General features: G+C 43.1%; 1 protein-coding gene across 1 annotated transcript in view; it reads left to right on the top strand.

The window, feature by feature from the left end:
• LOC307242805 (tyrosine-protein kinase STYK1-like) overlaps positions 1 to 11,517 on the top strand; it is a 13,026-nt gene extending 1,509 nt beyond the window's left edge. Inside the window, exons 2-10 of the mRNA XM_080017387.1 lie at positions 4,748 to 4,800; positions 5,370 to 5,585; positions 6,393 to 6,614; positions 6,997 to 7,178; positions 7,273 to 7,353; positions 7,826 to 8,022; positions 9,231 to 9,271; positions 9,819 to 9,915; positions 11,089 to 11,517. Coding sequence (XP_079873513.1) covers positions 4,749 to 4,800; positions 5,370 to 5,585; positions 6,393 to 6,614; positions 6,997 to 7,178; positions 7,273 to 7,353; positions 7,826 to 8,022; positions 9,231 to 9,271; positions 9,819 to 9,915; positions 11,089 to 11,284 — 1,284 coding nt within the window. The 5' untranslated portion in view covers position 4,748 and the 3' untranslated portion in view covers positions 11,285 to 11,517. The remainder of the gene's footprint in view (positions 1 to 4,747; positions 4,801 to 5,369; positions 5,586 to 6,392; positions 6,615 to 6,996; positions 7,179 to 7,272; positions 7,354 to 7,825; positions 8,023 to 9,230; positions 9,272 to 9,818; positions 9,916 to 11,088) is intronic.
• Positions 11,518 to 11,650: the final 133 nt, after the last annotated feature.

Here is an 11,650-nt window from a genome sequence, read left to right as displayed (position 1 = left end):
TCTCCAAAAGATTGCAGCTCCATCCATCCACTGTAAGACAAATCATTTACAAATGGAGCCTTCGACATGACAGCAACGACGTCTAGAAGTGGACGCCCATCAAAACTATCACCCAGAAGCACCAGAAGAATAATAAATCAGGTAAAGGCCAACCCACACATCACCTGTAGAGAGGTTCAGACCTCTCTGGTAGCATCTGGGACAAATGTGAATGCGTCTACAATCAGAGGAAAACTGAAAAGCCCTGATGTTCATGGGGGGGTTGCGAGAAGGAAGCCTCTGCTCTGCCCGTTTCAACTTGGCCAGAGAGCACTTGGACAAGCCAGAGGTCCAGAGATCTCTGGACAGACGAGTCCAAAATGGAATTATTTGGTCACAATTAAAACCACCGTGTTTGGAGAAAAGCCAACACTGCATATGGAGAAAACAACCTCCACCCAACAGTGAAGCATGGGGGTGGAGATGTGAAGGTCTGGGACTGCTTTTCTGCTTCTGAACCTGGACGACTCCATATTACCCAAGGAACCATGTATTCTCAGGCGTATCAACAAATTCTTGATCAGAATCTCCTGCCATCAATCAGGGAGTTGAAGCTGGGACGAAAATGGATTATGCAACAAGACAATGACCCAAAATATTCCAGCAAAATTACAAAGGAACGGCTTCAGAGAAAGAAGATTCGTACTCTGGATCGGATATCTCTTTTTGTGTGTGTGTCCATTGTTTGGAAGGTGTTCTTTACAAATTAGGATTTGGATGTATGTTTAATAAAGTTATTTTTATGTTTTTCTGGGGGGGTTCACAAACTTTCAAGCAGCACTGTATGTATCCATATACCTCTACATATCTATAACTCTATACATCTATCTGTATACAGTATCTATATATCTCCATATAATTTCTATCTCTATATATCTCTATACAGTAGATCTACATCTATATCTCTGTCCGTATACAGTATCTATATCACTTTATACGTCTCTTTATCTACATCTATATGTACATATATCTATATATTTTCTATATATATATCTTTCTGAACACAGAATGTTTATCTAGCTATATATCACTATACACTGTCTATCTCTATATCTACATCTATACATCCATATATCTCTATATATCTTTATCTATATATCTACATCTACATCTCTATATATCTATCTGCGTAATGTTTGTCCCCAAACCTGGAGAGAAGCTCCAGTCATTCCTTGTGTTGTGCTTTCGCTCTGTCTCCCTCGTCATGGATGGAAAGTTATCTGGCGGGTAGAACACGCAGAGCTTACATCAACGGAAGCTTTTCAGATCCCACACGTGTGGAGTGTGGAGTTCCACCAGGAAGGTGGCTTGGCCCGTTGCTTTTTTCTATTTTCACCAATGATCTTTCACTTGCTTTAAAAAAAACTCTGCGTCCTAGTATGCAGGTGGCACCATATACATGTATGCACCCTTTGCCAATTAAATCATGGAAACCCTCAGCAAAAAGATGCAGACAGATATAAAAAATAATAATATAAATGAATGGAATAAGATAGAATTAAACTGAGTGAAAGGTAAAGCGCTAAAGTAGAAGTTAAATGTAAGGTCAACATGTGTCTTGTGCTTGGGCATCAGAGGAGGAGTTTCCTCTCCTGGAACAGGGCGGAGTCATCGTAGCTGTTGCTGCGCTGCAGGAAGGAGCCTCTGGCTGAACGCACTGTGTTGTGTGAGCAGCAGGTCGTGTAGGGGCCGTGCAGCGTTGTCATGACGCTGAGCAGCAGGTCGTGTAGGGGCTGTGCGGTGTTGTCATGACGCTGAGCAGCAGGTCGTGTAGGGGCTGTGCGGTGTTGTCATGACGCTGAGCAGCAGGTCGTGTAGGGGCTGTGCGGTGTTGTCATGACGCTGAGCAGCAGGTCGTGTAGGGGCTGTGCGGTGTAGTCATGACGCTGAGCAGCAGGTCGTGTAGGGGCTGTGCGGTGTTGTCATGACGCTGAGCAGCAGGTCGTGTAGGGGCTGTGCGGTGTAGTCATGACGCTGAGCAGCAGGTCGTGTAGGGGCTGTGCGGTGTTGTCATGACGCTGAGCAGCAGGTCGTGTAGGGGCTGTGCGGTGTTGTCATGACGCTGAGCAGCAGGTCGTGTAGGGGCTGTGCGGTGTTGTCATGACGCTGAGCAGCAGGTCGTGTAGGGGCTGTGCGGTGTAGTCATGACGCTGAGCAGCAGGTCGTGTAGGGGCTGTGCGGTGTTGTCATGACGCTGAGCAGCAGGTCGTGTAGGGGCTGTGCGGTGTTGTCATGACGCTGAGCAGCAGGTCGTGTAGGGGCTGTGCGGTGTTGTCATGGTGCTGAGCAGCAGGTTGTGTAGGGGCTGTGCGGTGTTGTCATGGTGCTGAGCAGCAGGTTGTGTAGGGGCTGTGCGGTGTTGTCATGACGTTGAGCAGCAGGTCGTGTAGGGGCTGTGCGGTGTTGTCATGACGCTGAGCAGCAGGTCGCGTAGGGGCTGTGCGGTGTTGTCATGACGCTGAGCAGCGGGTCGTGTAGGGGCTGTGCAGTGTTGTCATGACGCTGAGCAGCAGGTTGTGTAGGGGCTGTGCGGTGTTGTCATGACGCTGAGCAGCAGGTTGTGTAGGGGCTGTGCGGTGTTGTCATGACGCTGAGCAGCGGGTCGTGTAGGGGCTGTGCAGTGTTGTCATGACGCTGAGCAGCAGGTCGTGTAGGGGCTGTGCGGTGTTGTCATGATGCTGAGCAGCAGGTCGTGTAGGGGCTGTGCGGTGTTGTCATGACGCTCATGTCATGAGCAGCGTCCAACATCCAAGCTGGACCGCGATCGACGTACACCTGTGCATTTTGAACTTGCGGTGATAATCAAAATGGAGCAGCATCAGGCACTGAAAAGGAAAGAAACCATTGGTAGATCATCCACAAACAAAGTCAGCGGGACATCAAACAGTCGGGACAGTCCAGCCTGTCAAACAACAAAGAAAGGTTCAGAGAAAGTGAAGCTGAATATTTATCATTGGGATTTCTTTGGAAGACGAACTGTTACCGCTGTGTGTGGTGCGTTCCGAGATTTTATCAAACGAAGCTCTTAAGCCATGCAAACTGCACCGCCACCTCCAGAAAAAACACCAACAGGACACGTCCAAGCCACTTGAAGTTTTTGGTAATCAGGGCATCAGGGCAAGAAGAAAGTCACCGAAACGTCACGTATGGGCACCGAGAACGCAAAGGCAGCGGAAGCGTCCTATCGGTTCGCCCGACTCGTTCACTCATTGTGTGATAACTCAGTCAAACGCAGGACTGACCAGATGGCAGAGAATGTGTCACAATAGCTTATAATTAGCGCACCAGAGAGTGTTTTTTATGCCCTCCAACCGGATGAATCCACAGACGTCACAAATCTGTCAAACCTGCTTGTCCATGTAAGGTATGAAAACAATGGAGAGTTAAAGAACACTTCCTGTTTTGCAAATCTTTACCGACGCGTTCAGCTGCTGAGGCCATTTTTGACATTCTGAGCGCGTTCATAGTTTCAAGCGGGACCGACTGGTCTAAATGTGTGGGAGTGAGCACTGATGGGGCCCGTGCACTGATGGGGCCCGTGCACTGATGGGGCCCATGCACTGATGGGGCCCGTGCACTGATGGGGCCTGTGCGATGCTGGGCCAGAACAGTGGCGTCATCACCTGGGGGTGAAAGCTGGGGCTCCCCTCGTAGCATGTAGCATCTATCCACTGCAGTATACACGGAGCAGCACTGGCTGTAAAGAAAATGCTGCAGATCTAAAGTCTGTTGTAGATGAGATGATGATTCTCTTGGAGTAATATATCTGTTATTGATTCTCTTGGAGGAATATATCTGTTATTGATTCTCTTGGAGCAATATATCTGTTATTGATTCTCTTGGAAGAATATATCTGTTATTGATTCTCTTGGAGGAATATATCTGTTATTGATTCTCTTGGAGCAATATATCTGTTATTGATTCTCTTGGAGCAATATATCTGTTATTGATTCTCTTGGAGCAATATATCTGTTATTGATTCTCTTGGAAGAATATATCTGTTATTGATTCTCTTGGAAGAATATATCTGTTATTGATTCTCTTGGAGCAATATATCTGTTATTGATTCTCTTGGAAGAATATATCTGTTATTGATTCTCTTGGAGGAATATATCTGTTATTGATTCTCTTGGAGCAATATATCTGTTATTGATTCTCTTGGAAGAATATATCTGTTATTGATTCTCTTGGAAGAATATATCTGTTATTGATTCTCTTGGAAGAATATATCTGTTATTGATTCTCTTGGAAGAATATATCTGTTATTGATTCTCTTGGAGGAATATATCTGTTATTGATTCTCTTGGAGTCATATATCTGTTATTGATTCTCTTGTAAGAATATATCTGTTATTGATTCTCTTGGAGTGATATATCTGTTATTGATTCGATCTGTTATTGATTCTCTTGGAGGAATATAACTGTTATTGATTTTAACTGGTCTCAACTGGATTCTACTCACTTTGGATTCCATAATTCCTATGGTTCTGATTATGTTCTGTCGTTTTTATGTTCTGTCGTTCTTCTGGTTCTGATGTTCTATCGCTCTTCTCATTGCCATTTTCTGTGTTATTTTCCTTCTAATGACGTTCCACTGTTTCATGTTCTCTCATTCTTCTGGTTCCCCTCATTCTGATGTTCTGTGTTTCTTCTTGTTCTGTCGTTCCTCTCCTTCTTACGTTCTGATGTTCTTCACCTCCTTTTCTCAGAATGTCTTCCAACTCGTCGGCTGATGCTTGTGAACCAGGAGAGACACTGTGTGGTGAGTCTACTCCTCCGTTCTACCATCCCTCTCCTTTCTCCCTTAATTGCATGTTTTGTCCCCTTCCACCGGTCCTCTCATGGTCTCCTTGTTTCCTCTTTATCATATTGTATATCTATATTTATTGTATACAAATAGCATAAATATATAAAGATATATTTATGATGTTTTAATGGGTTTTGTTTTCCTTGTATCCTTATTTAAATGTAAAGCATGTTGGTCTGCATTTCATATATTAAACGTGCTATAGAAATAAAATATAACATGATAATTATTATTATTAATTATTATTCTTATTAATAATAATAATGATAATAATAATAATAATAATAATAATAATAATAACATATTATAATAATATATTGTTATTTTTATTATGTAAATGTATTATTATTATTTTTTTTTTTATTATTAACAATATTATTATTATAATTATTATTATTATTATTATTATTTTTTATTAACAATAATATTATTATTATTATTATTATTATTAATAATAATAATACTACTACTAATAATAATAATAATTATTATTATTATTATTATTATTTTCCATCCTCCCCCAGTGATCAGGGTCCATGAGCAGGAGGTGTTTATCATTCCCTCTCTCCTCTTCATCTCCTTTCTCGCCATCCTTCTTGCCATCCTTCTGCTCCGCTTCTGTCCCGAGCGCCGTCGGGCCAGAACCACGGCCCCGCGCTGGGTGCAGAACCAGAACCTGCAGAACCAAGACCAGAACCCAGGCTACCAGCGCTCCGCCCACCGCCTGCATGGCGTTGATGGTGAGCAGGGTGGAGGAGATGTTTGTAATCTCCCAATTCCTGTTTCCAGTCTCCTACTTCCTGTTTCCAGTCTACTCATTTCTGTTTCCAGTCTGTTACTTCCTGGTTCTAGTTGTTACTTCCTGTTTCCAGTCTCCTTTGTCCTGTTTGTAGTCTCTTACTAGCTGTTTATAGTCTGTTACTTCCTGTTTCTAGTCTACTACTTCCTGTTTCTAGTCTGCCACTTCCTGTTTCTAGTCTGTTACTTCCTGTTTATAGTCTCCTTTGTCCTGTCTCAAGTCTGCTACTTCCTGTTTCTAGTCTGTTACTTTCAGTTTCTAGTCTAATACTTCCTGTTTCCAGTTTGTTGCTTCCTGTTTCTGAACATTTACTCCTGTTTCTAGACACTTAGTCTGCTACTTCCTTTTTCTAGTTGCTTGCTTCCAGTCTCTGACTTCCTTCTAGTCTCTCTTGCCCTGTTTCTTATCCCCTACTTCCTGTTTCTAGTCCTGTGTTTCCAGTTTCCAGTCTCAGACTTCCTGTTTCTATTCTCCTACTTCCTTTATCTAGTCCCTTACTTCCCTTTTTTCAGCCCCGGACTTCCTGTTTCTAGTCTCTTACAGCCCATTTCTTACTTCCTACCTTACTTCCTTTTTCTACGGCCTCATGTTAGCCTTACCATGTAGCACAAAGAGCTGATTTGTAGGAGCCGAAAACCTGACAAAATGCACAGTGTGTGAGACGGCTTTACTTACAGTGTCGCACCTAGAAACGCACCGAGAAAAACGACGAGTTGAGCTCTTCATCGTTCTGTCTTTCCTCAAACAGCCCCCGGAGAGTTCAACATTCTGGAACACGAGGTGGTTCCCATGACGATCAAGCACCCGTCACGGAACCTCCGGCCCACTCCGCCGCCCCCCGCCGAGTGGCAGCGCGGGGCCTTCAGCCAGGTCTCCGCCCTGACACGGACCCTGGCCATCGAACCCGACGCGCAAGCGCTGTACCGGGCGCAGCTGGACGGCCAGGGCGTAGTGCTGCGGGTGCTCACAGGTAGGATGGGATATAGATATATATATATATATATATATATATATATATATATATATATATATATATATATATATATATATATAATGAGGTATCTTCCCTTTCACTCAGCACTTCATTTCACTCTAACAGCCATTCAATGTATTATCCTTCTACATGTGTTCCTCCCCCCTCTGTTTGACATTGTCGGTGGCGGGGTCCGCCACCAATTGTGGTCAGTAAACTGTTGATATAGATACAAATAAAAAAAAGTTGCGGATGGAATTCAGCGACTTTTAGCGTCGGCATGTGATGGATTTACGCTTCAATGTAACACCAGTTTTTACCAAAATAAAAGCGTTGATTATATCCCATAACTCACTGTGCGCTCTTTACTGCCCTCTAGAGGCGGCCAGCAGCGCTGAGAGGCGGGACTTCCTGGGCTTCACTTCCTTCCTGTGGGCTCTGGGTTCGCATCCCTTCCTGCCTGCACTGTTGGGGGTCGTTTCCATGACGACGCCCCTGACCATGGTGGTGGAGGAGCTGGAACAGCGCGACCTGCTGGGCTTCCTTTGGAGGTGCAGACAGGTAATCTGGTACCGAGGCAGGAAGTAATCTGGTACTGAGGCAGGAAGTAATCTGGTGCCGAGACAGGAAGTAATCTGGTCCCTGCCCCCTCCAGCACCACCCTGCGGGACAGGCTCTGTGTGAACTGACGGAGAAGAGAATCTTCCTCATGGCGGAACAAGTGGCTTCAGCTCTGGTTGGTGAAGGAATTCTATCACTATTTATATATATATATATATATATATATATATATATATTATAATTATAACTGATTTAATATTTACTTTTATTTTCTATATTCATCTTGAGTAAAAGAAAAAAAACAGAAACAAATCAAAGACAAACTAAAAATATTTATTAGGTCCTTTCGCAGACTGAGTTTATTCTCTCCGTCATGTCTGGGATAAATCAATGTCATTTAGAGGATTATATCTGATTTATTTGTGGTATTGGTCATATATTATAACAATATATAATAATTAAACATATGATATAGTGAAAAATGTTCCTGATTTGTGTCCTGATTATTTTATTTTTGGGTAGAGTAGCAAAAACAACACTTTCTCAAAATGATATGAATATAATATTAATAATATTATCATTGTGTCTTATCAAACTCCATTAAACGATGTCACAGTGTAAACATTCCCTCTAATTGCAACCTCCAGGAGTACCTGCATGGGCGGGGCTGTATCCATGGCAACGTGGCGGCTCGCAGCGTCCTGATTGGTGGAGACCTGACGGCCAAGCTGTGGGGCTTAGGCCCCGCCTACCGCCGGGGGAGGCGGCCCCTGTCGCCGGAGACCAGGAAGTGGCACGCCCCCGAGGTACTGGCCGGCAGAGCTGTCAATCACAGCAGTGATGTGTGAGTGTTCTAGCCCCGCCCCCTCGAACAACATTACTGTAACTGAAACTGATGACTTTACTGTAAGAGATGACTTTACTGTGATGCATGACTTTACTGTAATACATGACTTTAATGGAATAGATTACTGTAACGGATTACTTTACTGTAACATTACATTACATTTCACTGCATATATGTATGAAAGTATGTATATGTATGTGACAAATAAAAAATCTTGAATCTTGAATCTAACGATTACTTTACTGTAATGCATGACTTTACTGTAACAGATTACTTTACCGTAAGAGATGACTTTACTGTGATGGATTACTTTACTGTAACAGATTATTTTACTGTCATGCATGACTTTATTGTAATACATGACTTTAATGGAATAGATAACTTTACTGTAATGGATTACTTTACTGTAACGATTACTTTACTGTAATGCATGACTTTACTGTAACTGATGACTTTACTGTTACATATTACTTTACTGTAATGCATGACTTTACTGTAACATATTACTTTACTGTGATGATTACTTTACTGTAACAGATGAATTTACTGTAACTGATTACTTTACTGTCATGCATGACTTTACCCGTAATGCATGACTTTAGTGGAATCGATTACTTTACTGTCAGGCCAGACTATAATGGATTACTTTAATTACAGATAACATTATTGTAAAGCTGAATTACTTTGGCCTTGAACTCATGTTGCTCGTGCAGCTGGAATTGAGTAAATGTTTTATTTTATCTTTGTATTTATGTACTTTGAGTATTTTTCTGTTACTTCTACTACTGAAGTACTCAGTGCTTTTACACCAGTCACTGGATACTGATGATTGAACAGAGTATCATCAGAGTTTACTTCATCTAAGTTTTATTACCTAACTCCACCGACTCGTTCATGATCAGCTGCAACACGTGACAGTAGTTGCGAAACAGAATTAGAGGTTTTATTGTTTCTGGAGATGAATTGTTCTGAGGATTCAAAGCATGAAATCAATCCAACATCAGCGTCACAGAGAGAATTCAAGACGTCAAAACACATTTTCTCTTTATTGATTTATTCTTTATTGATTTTATATATTTTTTATTGATTTGATTTATTCTTTATTGATTTATTCTTTTTTGATTTTATATATTTTTTATTGATTTGATTTATTCTTTATTGATTTATTCTTCCTTTAAATTCATCACTTTCCTCTTTCTCTCCAGGTGGTCGCTGGGCGTCCTGCTCTATGAAATGGTGACGCTAGGTAGGTTTTTTAACTATTATTATTTTAACCTTCAAATCTTCTCGTCCTTAATTCTTCCATTTGAATAATTGCTCATGATGAAAAAAATATATATGTTTTGCAAAATACTGAATGTTTTTGATATAACTCAAACTTTTAAAGCAATGGCGTATCTGGATTTATTATGATGTGACGTCCGTGCACTGGGAAATAGAATAAATAGAAAAACAATCTCAACCTATTTGTAGGGTTCGTTTTTATCAAAGAAAGTATCAAGCTTTCATTTCTATATCATCTTTGACCTGTGATGTCAGTTTAAAAATAATGTTTTTCATCCTCAATCTGTTTCCCTTCCCACTAAATGTGAATTCTAACACATACATCTTGTGACGCCGGCTACAAAATAATAATAAAAGGGGAAAAGAAAGTGTTTTAAAAAGGAGCAATCAGGAAGAAGGAGCCCCCTGGAGGAAGCCAGAGGAACCACACGCTTCTCCTCCCTAATTCACTCAGCTCTGAAGTGCTGTGGTACTCCACCTCACCTGCGGTGTGCTCCTCTTGCCTCCAGGGGAGCCTCCCTTCCCCCAGGTCCAGGCCAGCGCTCTGCTCCAGCACCTCCAGAGGGGGCGGTCCTTGAAGAGGCCCCACACCTGCTCCAATGCACTGTAAGTAGGGAAAGGTGATTCCTGTCCCTGGAATTCTGTGGAAGGGAAGAGTGCTCGAGGCGGCGGCGGGACACGTTCCTACCTGGCCAGTGACCACACCCCTGGCTAACGACCTTCAACCATGAAAGGTTGCATCCACCCACCAGGGGTTAGGCTTTGACAAGTTCTCGGTGGTTCCGCGTGTTTGTTTTGGATTTTTCTTCTTTGATTTGACCTCACTACTGAAAAACAAAAGTCCTCTTAGACCCTTCCTGGCGTCGCCCCTGTCCCTGACTGTCCCATCTTCCAGGTCTCAAAAGGGAAGGGCGGCTAAAGGAAGCAGGACCTTAAGGGACCATTTATGAAAAACACTTTCAGTGCTCGTGCACGTAGGTTTGGGGGTCCAATGGGTCTACGAACACACACACTGTGAAACAACACGACCCGGGCAGTTTGATGTTTTTCAGTTTTTCTGCCTCAGTCAGAAAACAAGCTGTTGAGGTCGTAGGAGATAGTTGATGGAATGGAGTCAGATCAGGCCAAAAAATGTCTAGCGCAGGGGTTTTGTGCCAACCATACGGGGAAGGAGGTTCTTACTGAGGGGGGGAAAATCTGATGCGTCGCCTTGATCCATGAGGAAAACATGTAAAATGGCGCCCGGACTCAAGTATCTGAAGGGAGCACGACCCTGACAGAGGGTCGCCAGAAATCGCAGGGGGGTTCCTAAAGGCTTGAGAAGATATATTGGAACAAAATCCATGACTTACAGTATGTGTTCTAATGCATTATACGCCTTTAAAACCATGAAGATAGAACCCATTCAGACAAAAGTGGCCACCGAGCGCTTATAAATGCATGAAGTGAGATGAAAAGGTGGGAACTCCTGCACGACACAATGCTCCACTAACACCGTTAAATTCAATAACATCAAAATCGTCTTATTGTAATAGTTACATTACATTACATTTAGCAGACGCTTTTATCCAAAGCGACTTACAATTTTTCAAACACCGACGGACGCAGCCATCAGGAGCAATTAGGGGTTAAGTGTCTTGCTCAAGGACACTACAGCATGCTAGCAGGAGGAGCCCGGGATCGAACCAGCAACCTTTAGATCACTAGACCACCAGCTCTACCGCCTGAGCTACCATCCCCATAGTAATAGTGATGGTCGTTGCGCCTCCCTCCCTCCAGGTATTCCATCATCAGGTCCTGCGGTCAGTGGAGCGTGGGGCAGCGCCCCCCCGTGGCCCAGCTCATCCGGAGGCTTCGATCGGGGGTAAAAACAGCCGACGGCCGGACGGTTCTCAGAGCTCCCGAGCCCATGGACATTGAGAAGTACCTGCGGGAGGCGGGATACGGAGAGGCCTACAACTATGCCGTGCTGTGATTGGACCGAGATGTAGTCCTTCATGTATGAAGCCCTGCCCACCGCCCTGTTGGGGGTGAGGGGAGTGACATCCAAAAAGCAACATGAAAGAGGATGAAGGTCCCTCGTCCCCTACAAAGACTTAAAACACCTAATGTGTTGTGAACACTCCCTTTAACTGGACTTTATACTAAAAAGAGTAATATATCAATCTCTGTAATTATATGTATGTATGTATGTATGCATGTACTATATATGGCCTGAAGAAGAGTACATATTAAAAAGGTGAAGAAGAGTCTTTTATGCTTATTTGGAGTTGTTTTTGTTGAAATCAGCCACTGGACTCAGGACATACACCACACAATAAGCCTAGGGTTTGCGGGATGG

Source organism: Zeus faber (genome assembly GCF_960531495.2).
Source record: "Zeus faber genome assembly, chromosome: 1".
Lineage (NCBI taxonomy): Eukaryota > Metazoa > Chordata > Actinopteri > Zeiformes > Zeidae > Zeus > Zeus faber.
The sequence above is the reverse complement of the archived record's forward strand: the minus strand, read 5'-3'. Positions and strand labels throughout refer to the sequence as shown.